The sequence below is a fragment of the Schistocerca nitens genome, chromosome 10, assembly GCF_023898315.1.
Source record: "Schistocerca nitens isolate TAMUIC-IGC-003100 chromosome 10, iqSchNite1.1, whole genome shotgun sequence".
NCBI lineage: Eukaryota > Metazoa > Arthropoda > Insecta > Orthoptera > Acrididae > Schistocerca > Schistocerca nitens.
Window position 1 is genome coordinate 11,108,457 of NC_064623.1, and position 22,193 is coordinate 11,130,649.

Below are 22,193 nucleotides of genomic sequence, written 5' to 3' on the forward strand. Positions count from 1 at the left end.
GACACCTTTCCACATGAGTCATGTACCCTGACCCTTTGCACAGAAAGTGATTTGTTATTATGTACTGTTTTACGAAGTGTCCCCCCCCCCCCCCCCCACACACACACACACACACAACCCACGCCCTCCAGCTTCTTGCAATCGGTCGCGTTGTAGAAATCACAGTATAAACCAAAACTGTTTTATTTTCAATACTTAGCTACACCTTCCAGGTACTTCTTTACATAGTCACCTCTCCAGTTTTGATACTTGCCGTAGTGGTGTACCAACTTTCCAATACCCTCGTCACTTCGTTGCTCTCGTGATTTCCGTCAATTCCCGACGCTGTCTGGCCAAAAATGCTCTCCTCGTAGTCTCGTAGTCAGAAGTTCATGTGAGCAAAGAGAGAAAAATAAGAGGGAGACAAGATCGGGCTGTATGGTGGTTAATGAAACACTTCCCATCGGGAACGCTGCAGGAACGTCTTCATTGCACCTGCAGAATGTGGCTGAGGACCGGCACGGAGAGGCAAACGTATGGCATTTACGTTATACGGGATGCATGAAATCAGGCGAAATCTCTCACTGGGTGGTTCACACGTGGCGGGAGAGAGAATTTTTCCAGGCACCTTGCCGTGCTCATAGTGCACCCAGAACTGAAAAGTACGACATGATTCGATAGACGGACATACTAGCGAAACAGTGCAGCACATCTGCACAGAGCTTCGCGGGATTTTCACTGTGGATTCAGTTTTGCAACCGATCGTAGCTTGGGGAAAAAATAGCCCATGCAAGTACATCGTTACCTCTGCGGTTGAGAACAGGACCAAAAGAATAATAGCTTACAGTAGTACACGGGCTGGTGGCATTACCAAAGGTGAGTTCTCTGTGCAATTATATCCAAAGCAGAGTGTCTCGACAGGCGGTATATGGCTGGCAAGATGCCGTGTGGTGGCTGGACCACGTGAGCTGAGCAGTGAAACGGGGTGGGCGACCCAACTGGAGATCCCAAAGTGAGGGAGAAGATGCGGGAGCAAGCTCTTGGAAGTGGAGCAGCACGGCCAGAAACCGACAATATTAAATCGTCGTATATCCATAACTGAATCGTACGACGTCGGACGGCAGCTGGTATAATACGTTAAAAAATGACGAAATTCCTCCAGCTGTATTAAGTTGTTGGTTTTATTGGCAGGTAGTTTCGATGTTGTTACATCATCATCTTCAGGCCCATACTTGTTGACAGCAACTGTATGTGTCTAACACTAGTAGTCAGTGGTGAGATAGGCGTGTTCCATGTGGAAGGCAGGTAGTCCTACCTACCTACCTACCTACCTACCTACCTACCTACCTACAGTTGCACACACACATGCAGTTGCTGTCAACAAGTATGGGCCTGAAGATGATGTTGTAACAACATCGAAACTACCTGCCAATAAAACCAAAACCTTCATACAGCTGGAGGAATTTCCTCATTTTTTAACATAGACATTGTAAAAGTTTAACTTTAGAGGAGGAGCAGGGAGATTAGTGTTTAACGTCCCGTCGACAACGAGGTCATTAGAGACGGAGCGCAAGCTCGGGTTAGGGAAGGATGGGGAAGGAAATCGGCCGTGCCCTTTGAAAGGAACCATCCCGGCATTTGCCTGAAAGGATTTAGGGAAATCACGGAAAACCTAAATCAGGATGGCCGGAGACGGGATTGAATCGTCGTCCTCCCGAATGCGAGTCCAGTGTGCTAACCACTGCGCCACCTCGCTCGCTTTTAACTTTAGAATATTCCCTGAAAACACTAAATCTACTTCCAGTCGAAATACCAGAAATCTAAAGACTGTGTTCATCTGTCATTAGCGCGACGAGCTCATTAAAACTTTTATCATGTGTGCATAACCGTTACTGACAAAGTTATTTACATACACACAGACGGAAAAAGTCAGAACATCGATAAGGAGCTGCACGACGTAAACGTCTTTCTACATCCGAAAGACGATATATATTGAAAATTCACGCCAGTTGCACAAGAGTGGCGAAAATGAGGTTGCTTAAAATGTACACTCTAAAGTTCGTGATCGTTATTTACCTTTCAGATCGGACGTTGTCAGTTGAAGTTAGTCGAGAATGCCTCTAAGGCGACTACGATGCCGTTATCAACACCTCACTGAGTTTGAACGACGTGTAATACGGCTATGAGAAGGTGGCTGTTCCTTCTGTGATACTGCACAAACGCCTGGCAGGAATGTGGCAGCAGTACACGATTTTCGGCAGCAGAGTTCACGAGAATATTTGGTCGCAAGAAGAAGTTCAAAAAATGTTCAAATGTGTGTGAAATCGTATGGGACTTAACTGCTAAGGTCATCAGTCCCTAAGCTTACCCACTACTTAACCTAAATCACCCTAAGGACAGACAGACACACACACACACACACACACACACACACACACTCACACACACATGCCCGAGGGAGGACTCGAACCCCCGCCGGGACCAGCCGCAAGAAGAAGGTGCTCCTGACGGCCACGTAGCATTACCGAGAGGGAAAACCATCGTGTTCGGCATACGGCTCTGGCAAATCGTACTGCAGCTACAGCTGCAAATTCAGCAGCAGTTGGCGCCACAGTCATACAACGAAATGGATTACTTCAGGGACAGTTACGTGCCAAATGACTTGTAAGCGGGCGTTTCACGGGCCTCAAACCGCCGCCATTCGCGAATTTACTGGTGCCGAGCCAGAGCTCATTGGAGGGCAGGGTGGAGGTCTGTTCTGATGAAAGCTGATTCTGCCTCGGTGCCAGTGATGGGCGTGTGTTGGTTAGAAGGAGGCCTGCGTGCTGGCCGCACTGGACGTACACCTGGAGTTATGGTCTGGAGTTCCATTTCGTATGACAGCAGGGGCACCCTCGTGGATATCCCATGGACCCTTACTGCAAATTTGTACTCGAGTGATTCGACCTGTTGTGCTGTCATTCAAGAACAGCATTCCAGGGGGTGTTTTCCAACAGGATAACGCTCGCCCACATTCTGCTATAGTGATCTAATATGCTCCGCAGAGTGTCTACATGTTGCCGTGGCATGCTCGGTCACCATATCTGTCTCCAATGGAGCATGTATGGGACGTCATCGGACGACAACTGCAGCGTCATTCACACACAGCATTAACCGTCCCTGTACTGACCGGGGAAGTGAACCTCCGTGTCACAAACTGACACTCGGCTCCTGTTGTAATGGTTCTTTATTTACGTGACCATTACGGCACTCCAACCCCAGTTCTGGATACCAGTAATATCGTACTACTTTTCTGCGAAGTAACAGACATATTTTTGTGAAAATATTTACATTCGATTTTATTAATGTATAGGTACTCCGATGTATCGTGTATTCATTTCTGTGAGACTGTCATAATGTTTGACTTATTTGTAACCGTTTTGGCGCGAATACGCACAGAGCAGTCCATGTTTCACTTTGCAGAAGTTAAGTTGTTATTTCTCTTTGTAAAAGAAGAGTCAAGTCTTGTGTTTGGTTAAAGTGGAAATTAAATATATGAAGATTGATACAAAACTGTTTTCTTGATGATGTGACAATTAAGAAAACGTATATGTAAAATTTACAAGAAAATTAATAAAAATGTGGATCGTGAACACCAAGTCAAAAATTATTTCTACTATACCATTGTTCTGATCTGGGATTCTTTGATCATTAAGAATTTCCTGAAAACGCATTCATTAGGTCTTCAAATATTGCTAAAATACAGATCTGGCCTTCTAGCAGTCAAAGTGGAATCACCCTAGAATCAAGAAGATGAGCCATAACAACTTCGAAGAAATCTACGTGGGAATCCATTCAAGATAAGTGCCAAAATTAATGACTTTTTTACAGTGACTTCATTATTTCCATTCTAAGGATACCATCCACAATCAAAAAAATGGTTCAAATGGCTCTGAGCACTATGGGACTTAACAGCTGAGGTCATCAGTCCCCTAGAACTTAGAACTACTTAAACCTAACTAACCTAAGGACATCACATACATCCATGCCCAAGGCAGGATTCGAACCTGCGACCGGACCGGTCGCGCGGTTCCAGACTGAAGCGCCTAGAACCGCTCGGCCACCCCGGCCGGCTCATCCACAATCAACAACTTTGTTGTTGCCCGATAAAGCGAAAATATGCTGCGTGAGTAACATTATTAATCTGATTTCTAACCTACTTTGCAAGTAGTGGTATTGTCAGACTGTACAACATAAAGCATGCACATTTCTATGTTTGCATTCGAGATTCTGGCGGTCACATCGGTTATTAATGTACCAGCGTTTCACATTTTCAGTGGCTTATCTCGCGCTTACGTTAACCTGCGATGATGCACTGTTCATAAACTACACATGTTACCTAGACTAATATACACTCCTGGAAATGGAAAAAAGAACACATTGACACCGGTGTGTCAGACCCACCATACTTGCTCCGGACACTGCGAGAGGGCTGTACAAGCAATGATCACACGCACGGCACAGCGGACACACCAGGAACCGCGGTGTTGGCCGTCGAATGGCGCTAGCTGCGCAGCATTTGTGCACCGCCGCCGTCAGTGTCAGCCAGTTTGCCGTGGCATACGGAGCTCCATCGCAGTCTTTAACACTGGTAGCATGCCGCGACAGCGTGGACGTGAACCGTATGTGCAGTTGACGGACTTTGAGCGAGGGCGTATAGTGGGCATGCGGGAGGCCGGGTGGATGTATCGCCGAATTGCTCAACACGTGGGGCGTGAGGTCTCCACAATACATCGATGTTGTCGCCAGTGGTCGGCGGAAGGTGCACGTGCCCGTCGACCTGGGACCGGACCGCAGCGACGCACGGATGCACGCCAAGACCGTAGGATCCTACGCAGTGCCGTAGGGGACCGCACCGCCACTTCCCAGCAAATTAGGGACACTGTTGCTCCTGGGGTATCGGCGAGGACCATTCGCAACCGTCTCCATGAAGCTGGGCTACGGTCCCGCACACCGTTAGGCCGTCTTCCGCTCACGCTCCAACATCGTGCAGCCTGCCTCCACTGGTGTCGCGACAGGCGTGAATGGAAGGACGAATGGAGACGTGTCGTCTTCAGCGATGAGAGTCGCTTCTGCCTTGGTGCCAATGATGGTCGTATGCGTGTTTGACGCCGTGCAGGTGAGCGCCACAATCAGGACTGCATACGACCGAGGCACACAGGGCCAACACCCGGCATCATGGCGTGGGGAGCGATCTCCTACACTGGCCGTACACCACTGGTGATCGTCGAGGGGACACTGAATAGTGCACGGTACATCCAAACCGTCATCGAACCCATCGTTCTACCATTCCTAGACCGGCAAGGGAACTTGCTGTTCCAACAGGACAATGCACGTCCGCATGTATCTCGTGCCACCCAACGTGCTCTAGAAGGTGTAAGTCAACTACCCTGGCCAGCAAGATCTCCGGATCTGTCCCCCATTGAGCATGTTTGGGACTGGATGAAGCGTCGTCTCACGCGGTCTGCACGTCCAGCACGAACGCTGGTCCAACTGAGGCGCCAGGTGGAAATGGCATGGCAAGCCGTTCCACAGGACTACATCCAGCATCTCTACGATCGTCTCCATGGGAGAATAGCAGCCTGCATTGCTGCGAAAGGTGGATATACACTGTACTAGTGGCGACATTGTGCATGCTCTGTTGCCTGTGTCTATGTGCCTGTGGTTCTGTCAGTGTGATCATGTGATGTATCTGACCCCAGGGATGTGTCAATAAAGTTTCCCCTTCCTGGGACAATGAATTCACGGTGTTCTTATTTCAATTTCCAGGAGTGTATTCCAGAAATTTCACTACGCTACATTATTTTTTTCCGTGGTGCGATGTTTTTGCGTTATTGTACATTAGAACAACACAGGTACTGCAATACAGTAATGTAAGTCTCTCAGCATCGCCTGAATCAAGTCGGCTGAATTCCTTTGCTCTTGTTTTACTTCTATGATCAACTTGTGGAGTTCTATGGTTACAACATACGACATTATGTCTGCTCAATACACTATCCATTCGTTTCAAATGGCCTTCCAAGTCCTTTCCTAGATATGCCGGAATTACAATCTCTTACAGTAAAGTAATATTACAAAAAAGTAAGCACATTAAGATAATGGTTTCGTACCCCCTTTATAGAGACATAAATGCTCTCCTTTTTAATGACCGACAATTCAACAAAGCTTCTCCTCCTACCTACATTAACCCTCAACTCTGATTCCCTTTCCAAATTTTTTGTTCGTTTCCTTCGGTACTTGCTCAATGTACAGATTCATACGTACTGAAATATCAGTGACCTTGGGTTAGGAGGACACTGAAAAGATTGCTCAGAGAATAATGTGTGCTACAGGTTTGCAGAAATGAAGTTTCAGACTGTACTCACCTTTTCTGAAGCTGCCTCGACGTCGGTGTAGTTGCTCATCATACACGCGGCGTACGAAACCTGCAGCGTTCTGCTCTCAGCCAGTGCAATGCCACACGCGTGTAGCTTGTTGCCCAGACATTCCGTCGGCCCGTGCTGGCAACTAAACTCGTAGCCGCTAGAGGTCGTGGTGACCTGGAAAGAGGAGGATAAAGACAGTGATGTAAAGTGACACATAAGGCTCAACTATCTCTAATACTTAAACTAGTGATGATGTAATATCTCTTTATATTCGATGAATTATTCTGATGCAATTCTACCCTTGCCCGAATGACGTTTGCTAATTTTCTATGTTCATACTCGCAGAATCCATGCGCAAAGTAATTTCATACAATAGCTATTCCATGAGGGCATAATTATTCTTTGTAGTACTCTCTCTGATGGTTGTTAGAAAAAAGCTTCCGAGATTGTCTTCGTGCCGATTAGCCTGAGCATTGTTTGAAGAATTGTAATCTGAATATTGAGATTTATGACAAAAGATAACTGATACGAAATTGTACGATTAAAAGGGAAAAATATATATATATTGCTCCTTCATACAAAAGGTGTGTAACAATTTACATTATTTGACAGTTGAGAATTAATGATAATCATCGATATATTGCGTAGTTGTTAATCAGAAGGGAACTTCCGAAAGACTGGATACGAACCTGCATTTAATAATCCAAGAGCCCCATTACCTTTTCCGGAAGGTTAAACTTCATCAAAGCCAAATATCCGCTTGATCTGAGGTTTCCCGACTGATTATACAACGCTCCCAAAAATACGAGGCATTTTATTTGTACAGATTAGCAGACTGCCGCAAAGCACGGGCCTGCAGAGAAGAAGAATCATCGCCTGATTTCATTCTAACAAGTAAAATTTCTGAATCATTTTGAGTGACTGAGTTATGACCGTGTTTCCTATTATGAATGATTGATTGCTCGAACGAATTGAGAACTACATAACTACATAATTACATAGATAAGAGGAAAAATTACAATGACGCAGTTTCCAGAATTTGAGGTGTCGGATGAGTCACCGTCCCTTTGTTTATAGCTGCAAGCAAGGGCGTCAGTCTCCACGTGACAGGGCAGAGGTAGAGTATTAGCTCTAACAACGTACACTGAGGCGACAAAAGTGGTGGCACAGCTCCCAATATCGTGTGGGACCTCCTCTTGCCCGGCGTAGGGCGGAAGCTGGACGTGGAATGGACTGAACAACTAACTGAAAGTCCCCTGCAGAAATATTGCATCACGCAGACTCTACAGCCGTCCACAACTGCGAAATTGTTGCCGGTGCAGGATTCTGTACATGAACTGACCTCTCGATTGCGCCCCATAAACGTTCTAGGGGATTCGTATCGGTCGATCAGGGTGGCCATATGATTCGCTGAATTGTCCAGAATGTTCTTCAAACCAATCGAAAAGAATCGTGTGGCCCAGTAACATCGTGCGTCGTTGTCTGAGAACATGAAATCCACGAATGGCTGCAAATGGTCTTCAAGCAGGTGAACATCTACATCTACATTTATACTCCGCAAGCCACCCAACGGTGTGTGGCGGAGAGCACTTTGCGAGCCACTGTCATTACCTCCCTTTTCTGTTCCAGTCGCGTATGGTTCGCGGGAAGAATTACTGCCTGAAAGCCTCCGTGCGCGCTCGAATCTCTCTAATTTTACATTCGTGATCTCCTCGGGAGGTATAAGTAGGGGGAAGCAATATATTCGATACCTCATCCAGAAACGCACCCTCTCGAAACCCGGACAGCAAACTACAACGCGTTGCAGAGCGCCTCTCTTGAAGAGTCTGCCACTTGAGTTTGTTAAACATCTCCGTAACGCTATCACGCTTACCAAATAACCCTGCGACGAAACGTGCCGCTCTTCTTTGGATCTTCTCTATCTCCCCCGTCAACCCGATCTGGTACGGATCCCACACTGATCAGCAATACTCGAGTATAGGTTGAACGAGTGTTTTGTAAGCCACCTCCTTTGTTGATGGACTACATTTTCTAAGGACTCTCGCAATGAATCTCAACCTGGTACCCGCCTTACCAACAATTAATTTTATATGATCATTCCACTTCAAATCGTTCCGCACGCATACGCCCACATATTTTACAAAAGTAACTGCTACCAGTGTTTGTTCCGCTATCATATAATCATACAATAAAGGATCCTTCTTTCTATGTATTCGCAATACATTACATTTGTCTATGTTAAGGGTCCGTTGCCACTCCCTGCACCAAGTGCCTATCCGCTGCAGATCTTCCTGCATTTCGCTACAATTTTCTAATGCTGCAACTTCTCTGTATACTACAGCATCATCCGCGAAAAGCCGCATGCAACTTCCGACACTATCTACTAGGTCATATATATACTGTGAAAAGACATGGTCCCATAACACTCCCCTGTGGCACGCCAGAGGCTAAGGTGCACCAGAGCACTCACTCCGTCCCATGTAAACACAAGACACCACCAGCTGGCGCGGTGCCTTGCTGACAAGTTGTGTCCCTGGCTTCGAGGGGTCCGCGTTGCACTCGAACCCTACCATCTGCTCATACCATCTAGTCATCTGCCAGGCCCGGGTTTCCAGTCGTCCAGGGTCCAAACGATACGGTCACGAGCCCAGGAGAGACGCTGAAGGCGATGTCGTGATGTTACTGAAGACACTCGCGTCTGTTGGCTGCTGCCACAGCCCATCAACGCCAAATTTCGCCGCACTGGCAAAACGGAACCGTTCGCCGTACATCGTACAGAGACTTAGTATTAAGAAAACAGTCTTAAGGGGGGTAGGACGTTAAACGGGCCGTCTTGGAGCAGGAGAGACACCACAGGACATTTTAATTTCCACTGTCTATACTTTTACGAATAAATTCATAAAACTTTGTCAGCATGGCCAGGAAGGATTAAGGATTCACAATCATAGCAGTGGAAGTTAAAAAAATAACAAAATAATTTTTTTTACGTGTGAAACTTCATCATTTTTTCACTTCTATTGGCTGTGTTTGTTGCTATATGCACACGTTTCTTCATAAGTAAGAGAGATTCTTCGATGAATTTTGTACAGCATAAAACCATACTTACAGGTGTACGAAACACTAGAAATTATTTAATTTATGAGAATATCAATGTGCTGTTACATTTTAAACTTCATCTTTAGAAAAAACTCAAATTTTGTAGTTACTTAACTCAATTTTTACCACAGTTTTTAACAGATTTGCAAAATTCTAGTTTCATACACCTGTACCCTATGGTTTGTATGCTGTGCAAAATTCATCGAAGAATCTCCCTTACTTATGAAGAAAAGTGTACCTATAGCAACAAATGAAGCCAATGGCAAGTGAAAAAAAGGTGAAATACAAATGTAAAAAAATAAATTATTTTCTTTTATTTTTGAATGTCCACCACTATAAGTGTAAATTCTGAATCATTTCTGGTCATTCTGGCCAAGTTTTATGAATTTATTTTTAAAAGTATAGACAGTCTAAATTAAAAATTCCTGTGCTGTCTCTCCTGCTCCAAGTCGTCCCGTTTGACGTCCTACCCCCCTTAATAGCGTTTTTTTGTTTATTTAGTGCCGACCGGTTTCAGCCAATGGCAGGGCCATCTTCAGGGCCAACATATGGCCGGCTGCTGGTGGCGTCACGCCTACCAAGGCCTGTTCGGACGGAGTTCAGTTTTCTTCTGTCATCAAAGAGTACCAGTGTCTCTTAATAGTGCTACTAAACTTTCTTCTGCACATAAAAATATTTCAGTGAACAGGGTAAATCTCGTATAAAGTGTGAATTTAGGTGTCAGAGTGAACTTATCTATTTCTACGAAGGGAGACTGCTAGTTTTTGCAGGTTTTCTATGTGTTACTGAAAAAACTAGATATTAGTTTAAGATGGGATAACAAGAGGTAAATGTACAGTGTGTAAAAGTAGCAGCAGAGGCAGAAGTGAGACAACAATATAAATTATAAAACAGTTAAGATTACGGACTGCTAGGCAGTCCAAATTGCCCAGCTTTGTTCACCAAGCTGCGACATAGCCGCGAATGGAACAGTGACCTGAAAATGTAGAATAAATTTCTTTTATTCCACGTCTGTGGTCGCGAACTTGTAAGTCCTCAGACTACCGGTTTCGGCCAGCAATGACCATTTTCAGATCTGTTTTATACGAACACGTCCTAATATTCTGGAGCTGTAGCATTTGACGATAACACTATGGCTTCAGTTTATTAGAACATGTTTTTTATAAAACGGGCCTGAAGATGATCATTGCTGACCGAAACTGGTAGTCTGAGGACCTACAAGTTTGTGACCGCAGACATGAAATAAAAGAAAGTTATTGTACAATTCTGTGTAAATATTCTGGCTTGATACAGTAGAACATGATAAATCGTAGCATCGTTACAGGGATGTAATCTGGACAAGGGGACAGACTCACGGTTGCCTTCCCGAAAGGAATCAGCACCGGCCGCACCAGCTCCGGGTCCCTAAGGACGGCGGGCAGCAGCTGCTGGACCACGAAGTCGCGTGAGTCAGGGCACTTGGCCTCGTAGTAGACGGTCGCCAGCACAGGCGAGGAGCTCACGCCCTGCAAGTAAACAACAACAACAACAACTAGAGGCGGAAGGTGTCAACATATCGAACGAAGTGGAGTATCGGCAGAAAGAGTATTGTCGGAAGTGGAGTGAGTCAGAGAATGAAGGAATACAGGTGAAAGAGGAATAGAGAATGAACTAATACAGGTGAAAGAGGAATAAAACTCGAAAAGTGGAGCCAACTGCATAGCCAACTGAAGCGATAAAATAAAAACGTAAGGGATGACGTTACAGTTTCCACATTCGAATCAAAAGTTCGACTGGAACAGAGAACGTAATTGAACCTATATCTACATCTACATACACCTAGATACATACTCCGCAATCCCCCATACGGTGAGTGGCGGAGGGTACCTCGTACCACAACTAGCCTCTTCTCTCCCTGTTCCACTCCCAAACAGAGCGAGGGAAAAATGCCTACCTATATGCCTCTGTACGAGCCCTAATCTCTCTTATCTTATCTTTGTGGTCTTTTCGCGAAATGTAAGTTGGCGGCAGTAAAATTGTACTGCAGTCAGCCTCAAATGCCGGTTCTCTAAATTTCCTCAGTAGCGATTCACGAAAAGAACGCCTCCTTTCCTCCAGAGACTCCCACCCGAGCTCCTGAAGCATTTCCGAAACACTCGCGTGATGATCAAACCTACCAGTAACAAATCTAGCAGCCCGCCTCTGAATTGCTTCTATGTCCTCCCTCAATCCTACCTGATAGGGATCCCAAACGCTCGAGCAGTACTCAAGAACAGGTTGTATTAGTGTTTTATAAGCGGTCTCCTTTACAAATGAACCACATCTTCCCAAAATTCTACCAATGAACCGAAGACGACTATCCGCCTTCCCCACAACTGCCATTATATGCTTGTCCCACTTCATATCGCTCTGCAATGTTACGCCCAAATATTTAATCGACGTGACTGTGTTAAGCGCTACACTACTAATGGAGTATTCAAACATTACGGGATTCTTTTTCCTATTCATCTGCATTAATTTACATGTATCTATATTTAGAGTTAGCTGCCATTCTTTACAGCAATCACAAATCCTGTCCAAGTCATCTTGTATCCTCCTACAGTCACCCAACGACGACACCTTCCCGCATACCACATCATCATCAGCATTGCTATCCACCCTATCCAAAAGATCATTTGTGTAGATAGAAAGCCGGCCGGGGTGGCCGAGAGGTTCTAGGCGCTACAGTCTGGAACCACGGGACCGCTACGGTCGCAGGTTCGAATCCTGCCTCTAGCATGGATGTGTGTGATGTCCTTAGGTTAGTTAGGTTTAAGTAGTTCTAAGTTCTAGGGGACTGATGACCTCAGATGTTAAGTCCCATGGTGCTCAGAGCCATTTGTACATAGAAAACAGCAGCGGACCTACCACACTTCCCTGGGGCACTCCAGATGATACCCTCACCTCCGATGAACACTCACCATCGAGGACATGTTGAACATGTGTTGACATAACCATGTGTAATTAAAAAAAATCAAAAATTCAAGAAATTCCAAGGACCAGACAGAATTTGCGTAGAACAGATTAAAGGCGTTGGGAGTATTGTCTAATTTTAGAATTTAACATCTGATCGACAGCTGCTGGCTAAAATATTAAAATTCCAGAAGACTGGCTTACAGCAAAGGTGTTGTCACCGTTTAAGAAATGATATCGTAACAAAACTTCAAACTCCCACCAGGTCCGGTCACAGGCGGACGGAGTTTGCTTCCAGAAGCTCTATGGGTGTCCGCTGTTAATCAGAGTGTTAGAATCTGACGCGATATACATGCAGTTAACGATTTCCTAGTCTCTTCGGCGTTAAAATGGTTGAAACAGCGTTTTTACAATATTTTTCTTACTTTCGGCATTTGCAAATATCTGAATTACGCGATGAGACTTTGTGATCATCAGCACGTGTGGTTAGGTGGGACTTCGTGGCGTTTCGTAGTATCGGTTCGGCTTGTACACTGGTTCTCCTTCAGTACATTAATATGAAAGAGATAAGACAGTAGATTGGTTTAACAATTATTTAAACTAATCACTCAAAACAAACCTACTCTCTTGACTCTTTCATATTAATCTCTCAGTAACGCTCTCTAACGTTTCCACAGAGTTGTGTAAGTAATTTCTCACCATAACTGATCCTTCTTTGTGACTTTCAACACGGGGTATTAGGCAGTGCCCCACGTCGCTCGTGACGTCTAATAGATCTGCATCTACATCTACATCTACACCCGTACTCTGCAAACCACTGTGAAATGCGTGGCAGACGGTGTGTTCCGTTACACCATTTATTAGGGTTTCTTCCCGTTCCATTCACGTATGGAACGCGGGAAGAATGATTGTTGCAATGTCTCCGTGCGTGCTGCAATTATTCTGATCTTGTCTTCACGATCCCTACGTGGGCGACACGCAGCGGATTTTAACAGAGACGTCATTTAAAAATGGTTCTTGAAAGTTTGTTAGTAGACTATCTCAGGATAGTCTACATCTATCTTCAAGAGTCTTTGAGTTCAGTTTCTTCACCATGACTGTAACACTCTCCCACGGATCAAACAAACCTGTGACAATTCGTGCTGCCCTTCTCTGTATACGTGCAATATCCCCTGTTACGCATATTTGGAACTGGTCGAACACGCTTGAGCAACATTCTAGAACCTGTCGCACGAGTTATCTACAAGTAACCTCCTTTTCAGACAGATTGCAATAAACCGAAGGCTGTACCCATGACTGAACCTATGTGGTCATTCTATTACATATTTCTACAAGGTGCGACACGCAGCTACTTGTATGAGTTGGTAGATTCTAACAGTGACTCATTGATATTATAGTCATAGGATTGTATATTTTTTCGTTTTCTGAAGTGCACAATTTTACATTTCTCAACATTTAAAGCAAGTTCCCAATCTTTGCACTACTTTGAAGTCTTATCAAGACCTGACTGAATATTTATGAATCTTCTTTCAGGCAGTACTTCATTATAGATAACTGCCTCATCTACAACTGAGGTTACTTCTGATATGAAACTCCCTGGCAGATTAAAACTGTGTGCCGGACCGAGACTCGAACTCGGGACCTTTGCCTTCCGCGGGCAAGTGTTCTACCATCTGAGCTACCCAAGCACGACTCACGCCCCGTCCTCACACCTTTACTTCTGCCAGTATCTCGTCTCCTACCTTCCAAACTTTTGAGGACGGGGTGTGAGTCGTCCTTAGGTAGCTCAGATGGTAGAGCACTTGCCGGCGAAAGGCAAAGGTCCCGACTTCGAGTCTCGGTCCGGCACACAGTTTTAATCTGCCAGGAAGTTTCATATCAGCGTACACTCCGCTGCAGAGTGAAAATCTCATTCTACTTCTAATATTGTCCGCAAGGTCATTAACATACAGCACGAACAACAAAGGTCCCGACACACTTCCTTCTAAATCTGACGAAGACTCTATGCAAGATAACATTCTGTGTCCTCCCCATCATAAAGTACTCAGTCCCGTCACAAATTTCACTGGATACCCCATATGATCGGACTTTTGACAATAAGCGTAGGTGTGGTACTGAGTCAAGTGCTTTTCGGAAATCAAGAAATACTGCATCTACCTGATTGCCTTGACCCAAATCTTTCAGTATGTCGTGTGAGAAAAGTGCGAGTTGTGTTTCACATTGCCAATGTTTTCGGAATCAATGCTGGTTGGCATGGAGGAGATCATAGTGTTCAGGATACCTCAGTATCTTTTAACTCAGAATATATTATAAGATTCTATAACAAATCGATGTCACGGTTATTGGACTGTAGTTTTGTATATTACTTCTACTACCCTTCTTGCAGACTGGAGTTACCTGTACTACCTTCCAACTGCTGGACACGGTTTTCTGTTCGAGAGATCTACGATAGATTACAGTTAGGAGAGGGTTAGATGTTACACATTGTTCTCTTCTTAATTAAAATGGTTTGAACCACGATCTCTCGTTAGTTTTATGTGTTATTTCTACAGCTTTATCGAGTTCGCTTTGTTAACTGACCCGCGTGGGACATGGTAGACCCTTGAACCTCACATGACGTTGTTATATTCAATTGGTTTGTCAGTTTTGTGGCTTTTGTACCGCCACGTCGCAGCTGACCGTTTGCGAGAGGAGTTCATGCGATTGACATGGTGTTCCTCGTGGCCAAGCAAGTAGTGGATATAAGCAGGCTGCTAGCGGGTCGGTTGCTTGCACTGTATCATCGCTTCTCCAGCAAGTTACGCTTATCCATTCAGCCTCATCAGAACAGTCATTACTTTGTAAATTCGCCAAACAATTGAGTCATGCGATGAGCCCCTGTCGCACTCGTGAGTGGCTAGTAGCAGCATTGTCACGAGTGTGAGGTTTCCATCTGTACTGCATATCAGCCATGGAGTTACTGTGGAATCAGTTTCATTCACAATATTTTATTGAGAAACCAGAAATAGTGCCCCCCCCCCCCCCCCTCTAATATTATAGGATACAAACGAATAAATCGAATATACGTATGTGCCTGTACGCTATCATGTAGGACAGCGTCCTTTGTTAATACAAAATCATTTCTCTTGAAGAGCGTACTTGAATAACGGGAAATGGACAGTTTAAATGTGACCGGAATTTCCTTGCGGGGAGGATGTTTGCTCCGTAAGGGCAAATTAAACGGCGCTCATTAGGAGGTGCCAGAAACATGCCTACGGTTTCTAGCCTTCCAGAAACATGCTTATGGTTTATAGTTTATTTAGTGAACGATTTTATCGTTCATGATCGGAGATAATCTCCATAGTACACAGTCTCCGCAAAGAAACCTCTAAAGAGACAGAGCCTACTGCATAAGAGCTGCAAAACAAAGCATAGGGCTGTCAGGAGACCAATGCGTAAAGCCTTCAGTGACTATCATAGAAGAATATTGTCAAATTTTCTTTCACAAAACCCCAAGAAATTCCGTTCGTATGTAAAGGCCGTTAGTGGCACTTAATTTTGTGTCCACACACTTTGGATGAGGCGGGAACTGAAATTGGGTGTAGCAAAGGAAAAACAGAAACACTTAACTACATTTTATAAAGCAAGACCTAGGAGTATTGAACGTGTTTAATCTTCATATCATTGAAAAGATGAGTGAAAAAAGAATTAGTGTCAGTGACGTTGAGAAACAGCTGAAATCGTTAAAGTGGACAAAGTTCCAGAGCCTGATGGAGTCTCTTTCCGTTTGAGCTAGTCCCTCTTTTAACTGCCGTAATCGTAGATCCCACGAAAAACACCGTGCCCTTTAGTTGGAAGAAGGCACAGGTCACAACCGTCTACAAGAAAGTTTGCAGAAGTGATGCACAGAACTACCGTCCAGCAGCCTTGACACCGATTTGTTGAAGGATCCTAGAAAATATTCTAAGCTCAAACATAATGAGGTGTGCCGGAAAGAATGACCTCCTCCGTGGCAACCAGCACGGGTTCCGAAAACACCGGTCACGTGAAAGCCAACTCGCAGTTTTCTCACACGACATAATAGGAGCTTCGGATCAAGGCAGGCAGGTAGATACTGCATGTCCAGATTTCCGAAAAGCATTTTTCTCGGTACCACATCTACGTTTATTATCAAAATTACGACCTATGTGGTATGAAGCTACATTTGAGACAGTATTGAGGATTCTTTGGCATGGAGGATGCATCAAGTTAACTTGAATGGAGAGTCATAGTCAGGTGTAGAATTAACTTCATATATGCCGCAGAGAAGGGTGTTCGGATCCTTGATGTTGTATACTAACGACCTTGCGCACAACATTAATAGTAACCTCAGACTTTACGCAGATGATGTAGTTATCTGTAACGAAGTATAGTCTGAAAGAAGCTGTATAAATAGTCAAATCTTAATCAGATTTCAAAGTGGTGTAAAAATATAGCAAACTACTTTAAATGTTTAGAAACGTAAAACTGTGCTTTTCACAAAACGAAAATAAGCTGTATACTATATATATAATATCTATGAGTTACAGTTGGAATCGGTCAACTCATACGAATACCTGGATGTAACACTCTGTAGGGACATGAAACTGAATGGTCATTTAGACTCAGTTGTGGGTAAAGCAACTGGTAGACCTCGGTTTATTGGTAGAATACTGGGGAAGGGCAATCAGTCTCCAAAGGAGATTCCCTATAGGTCACTCGTGCGACCCATTCTGGAATATTGCTCAAGCGTGTGCGACGCGTTCCAAATAAGCCTAACAGAGGATATTGAACTCATACAGAGAAGGTCAGCAGGAACCGTCACAGGTTTGTTTGATCCTTGGGAGAGCGTTATAGTGACGCCGAAGGATCAGAACTGCCAGACTCTTGAAGATAGACGTAAACTGTCTCGAGAATGCCTGCTAAAAAGTTTCAAGAACCGGCTTTAAGTGACGTCTCCAGGAGCATATTAAAATCCCCTTAGTATCTCCGACATATGGATAGTGAAGACAAGGTTAGAATAACTGCAGCACGCTCAGAGGCATTCAAAGAATCATTCCTCCCGCGCTCCATTCGTGAATGGAACGGAAAAAGCCCTAATAACTGGTATAGTGGGACATACCCTCTGCCATGCACTTCAGAGTGGTTAGTAGGGTATATATGTTGACCGAGATGAGGCGTACTGCCAGTAATCGTCTTGTAAACAAATTTTGTTTACTGTAGTTCCCATTCATTACTGGTTTTGACTTTTCAGGGTGTGTCATCGTCAGATATTTTGTTCAAAAAGAGGGGACACGGTAAAATACTAGGAATCTAAATTAGTAACACCCCAACACGTACCTGAACACGATGCAGCAGTAACTCGTCCAATGAAAGAGCCGAGGCAAGCATTTTCAACTCGCTCCCGGTATAGTTTCCTGATTCTTAATTCGTACAGTTTTATGTGTGGCAATTTGATAGGGTTATCAGAGAAAACACCCTTCGTACGAAACCTGTCAGTCTTGCTTAAAACTGTGCGGCTGCTCTCGGCGGAGGTCCGAGTCCTCCCTCGGCATGGGGGTGTGTCTGTTTGTCCTTAGGATAATTTAGGTTAAGTAGCGTGTAAGCTTAGGGACTGATGACCTTAGCAGTTAAGTCCCATAAGATTTCACCCACTTTTTTTTCTTGCTTAAAACAATAACGTACGTCTTTCCTTATTTTAAGAATACTAAAGTTTTTAGTGAAAAATGTTGCTTTGAAAGGATAGTAGCTCAGACCATTTACTTCGTTTTTTTAGTTCGTTAGTAAAACACTGCCTAACAATGGCTACACCGAATGGTGCTGGTATTAGCAGTTAACTTTACTTCCACTTTCACACTGAAGTTTGTGATTGCTATAATGCTTTTCCAAACTAAACTCTCACGCTATAAAATGTCGACTGTAGCCTTCATAATTGTTCAAGTACTAAGAGTCCGTTAACTGTTGCTAATGGATAATAAATACGATACTGATTTGTGCACTGATTTCCTATGTAATTACGCGCAACCTCTGTGAATAATCCGATTAATTATTCACTGTTATCCTATCACTCGACTAAATACTTCCAGACTCACAGTTTACCAACATCTGTGCGACTCAACAACATGCTATCGTTTAACACTAAACGTGAACCACGACTACCCTCGCCTCGAATAAAGGCGCGCAGACAGCAGTGGCTGACCAGTGTTGAACGAGGACTCCTGTCGGTGAAGGCGCGGCCAGTCCAAATGTTCCAGAGGTCCAGCGATGGGCAAAGGGTACGGCTGACTATCGATACTAGTGCCTCTTACAGAGTTCGCGGTGTAAACAATCCATCTCTGATTGTTGGAAACTAAGGCTACAGTTAAGTACATAAAAGTACAAAGTAATATCTTAAATCTTCCTTTTTTAAACCCACCACCTTTTGACGATTCACTGGTAAGTGAAAACCCACCGATTTTTGTGGCATGAGATAACAAACAAAATAAAAGAATTTTGTTGAATCTGACACTTTCTTTCTTACGGGGCTTAACCAAGTGGCTCTTATGTTTGGTTTTTCGCTGCAGAAGGAAAGGGATGGGGTCGGTGCTGTACCCTGGGGCTTATACCCTCCCGCAGTACAGCCGTGTCTGACGGGTTGCGTTCCCGTCAGATGTCAACAGCGTAACAACAACATGTGTGTACGTACGATCATGCTTACGGTAGGCGCCAAAGCCATCGCAATACTTCCCTACACGAGTCAGATGTGCGGAAACAGAGCAGAGTCAGGGCAGCTAACGTTCTGCTCAGCTTGTCTTTAGGAGGCCACACAGATACACGACAGGCAGTCAAGTCAAGTCGAGTCGTGTAAGTAGTCGAGCGGTCACCTGCGAGTTGGGAGTTAGCGGCAGTTAGCTCCGACTTCCCCACGAGTTGTCAGCGACACCAGCAGGTGTCAGCGAGTTGCCAACTAACGGTCGTCGAGTCACCTCGGAGCGGCCTTCGAGTTACCTGGTGGACGACGCGCTGCAATGCAGTGCTCACGGATTCCGCTTAGAACCGGTCACATACAACTTACTTTGTTGTCTCAGTGATCATTAGTGGACTTGCTTATTTTACATTGCTTCTCCCCGTACGAGTTGAACTGTATGTGCTTTGCCTTGAATAAATGTGACGATTTTTGTTATTTCTATCACTCGTATCAGTGTAACCATCTGGATAAAGTGAGAGTTACTTCGTATTCAACAGGACTCTGTGGAAACACAACAGTCGATGTCGGCGACCCTCGTTGCTAAGCGAGGAGTGGGACGGTTCTGACATCACTGACCACTAGAGACGTGACACATTGCAACAGTTCGTGCACATAGTTATCAAAAGGGAAATACGGAAAACAACTGAAACGTAATCTGTCTACAGCAAATCTACTTTAATTTTAAAAAGTAATCCGCAGATTCTTTTTTTTATATCCGTTTCACAAAACTAGTTGGCGACATTGGAAATTTGGAAATTGGAAATTTGTGGTAAGGTCTTATGGGACCAAACTGCTGAGGTCGTCGGTCCCTAAGCTTACGCACTGCTTGATCTAACTTAAACTAACTTACAGTAAGGGCAACACACACACCCATGCCCGAGGGAGGGCTCGCACCTCCGGCAGGGGGAGCCGCCCGGCCGGGGACAATACGCCTCAAACCGGGCGGTTACCCCGCGCGACGGCGACATTTTGGCAGTCTTTCGCCAACATGCTCTTATCTTCAGGTCCCGTATTTTGTTATTACCTTATGTTGCTCGTGTGCATTCTTTGAAGAGGCAATGCTTTTTCTGGCTGCTGGAACAGTGTGCATAGCACGACGTAAATTAATGTCATAATAGACTATGGATGCATGCAGGTAGCAGGACGGTTCCAAGCATCGTCGTGAGGACTAGTTTTCCTATTTTGATCCACACTGCCACATCTCAAATTATGGAAAGCAAAGAGGTTCCGGGAGAAGAGTTTAGTTTCACGGTATCGAAGATCAAGAATTGCTCATAGCTCCTAAGGAACGCGTTTTAGAGCCCATGTTTACTTGAATCTCTTGTTTAGAATAATCATTCTTGTCATGTTCCTGCATATTGACCATTGCTCCTGGAAAACCGAGTATACTGATGATGTTTTTCTGGAGGGTGGATGCCGCGCAGAGTAGCCGCGCGGTTTGAGGCGTCATGTCATGTACTGCGCGGACCCTGCCGCCAGAGGTTCGAGTCTCGTTCTTAGCATAAGTCATTGTGTGTAAGACTAGGGACCGATGACCACCGATGACCTCAGCAGAGTGGTCCCTTAGGAATTCACAGACACACATTTGGAGGAGTGGGCTTGTGAGGAAGTGAAATGTGAGCGATAGACGGGGCTGAATAGAAGCTTTTGGAATGTCGTGCTACAGAACAGTCCTGAAGATAGAACTAATGAGAGGTACTGAATCGAGCTGGAGAAAAAAAGAGGTGTACAGCAAGAATTAGAAGAAGGAATCGGTTGACAGGACGTATCTTGATGCTCCAGTGGAAGGTTAATTTGGTAAGGAGGGACGTGTAGAGGGTAATCATTGCATCTGGGGACGGAGACCTGACCACAGTACTGGCAGCTCCAAACAGATGTAGGGTGCAGTGGCTACGCAGAGGTGACCAGGGGGCTGCACCGGATGGAGTACCGTGGAGAGCTGCCTCAAACCACAAGTCACAACAGCAAACAATACCATCGCAGAGCTCAAACAGTTCCATTGCGATATGAATAAATTTCACTGGTAATGAACCCTGTGTATAACTGTAGTACTCACCTGTCCGCCCAGTGCTGCGACCAGGCACAGAAATGCTAGAGTGTGCACGGGGCGCATTTTTAAACACAGTTGTCGTTAGGATCCCTCAAAGGACTCGCGGCTCGCCAGACAACGGTACAACTGGTAGACGGGTGTTAAGGAAACGTCCGCTGCTGCTACCAGAACTGCTGTGTCCGTATCACGCTATACCAGCGCTGTTTTGTGCCAAGCGGACCCACAAGTAGCACAAGAAGTCTCCTGGCGATAAGATAAATTCGTGTCACTCATCCAGAAACCTATTGATAGAGGAGCAGGTACTCGAAGACCCGGAGTGTTTTATGTAAGTAATGCTTGAAAATCACCTGTATCCTGTAAAAATCACAAAGATCGACACTTACCTTCACCTGAATCTCTACGATACCTGACAACAGCTAGAAGCCTCGTTGCTTCTCTTCCAGACAGTAAGGGCGTGACCATTTTAAGACTCCTCAAAGAAGCGAGTGCTCAAAAAACCTCACCCTTTTCATGGACGACAACTTCTAATGCACGAGGGGGTTTGAAAAGTCCGTGAAAAGTCCGAGAGATGGCACCACCGGCGCGTATCGAGGTCATGTTTAGTTAGTAGCGTCTTTGGAAAGAACGCACACTAAGTTTCAGCCATGTTGGGTTGGTCTATTTCTTTGTGTTCGCCATTGGTGTGAATCAAAGAACTCGAGTGATTGCCAAAAAATGGACGAAAAAGAATTTCGCGTTGTGATTAAACATTACTTTATGAAAGGCAAAACGCCTCAGGAAACTAAAGAGAAGCTTGATAAACATTACGGTGACTCTGTACCTTCGATAAGAACAGTTTATAAGTGCTTTGAAATTTTTCAGAGTGGCCATATGGGCACAAGTGATGCTGAACATTCTGGACGACCTGTGGAGGTTACGACTACAGAAATCATTGATAAAATCCACGATATGGTGATGGATGACAGAAGAGTTAAAGTGCGTGAGATTGCTAGTGCTCTGGGCATCTCGA

The 22,193-nt window shown here is 44.8% G+C and overlaps 1 protein-coding gene across 1 annotated transcript in view; it reads right to left on the bottom strand.

Moving 5' to 3' along the window:
• LOC126210296 (GILT-like protein 1) overlaps window positions 1-21,373 on the bottom strand; it is a 38,743-nt gene extending 17,370 nt beyond the window's left edge. Inside the window, exons 1-3 of the mRNA XM_049939493.1 lie at window positions 21,191-21,373; window positions 10,835-10,984; window positions 6,384-6,557 (exon numbers count right to left, since the gene is read on the bottom strand). Of these exons, the coding sequence (XP_049795450.1) occupies window positions 6,384-6,557; window positions 10,835-10,984; window positions 21,191-21,247 (381 nt within the window). The 5' untranslated portion in view covers window positions 21,248-21,373. The remainder of the gene's footprint in view (window positions 1-6,383; window positions 6,558-10,834; window positions 10,985-21,190) is intronic.
• Between the last annotated feature and the right edge of the window lie 820 nt (window positions 21,374-22,193).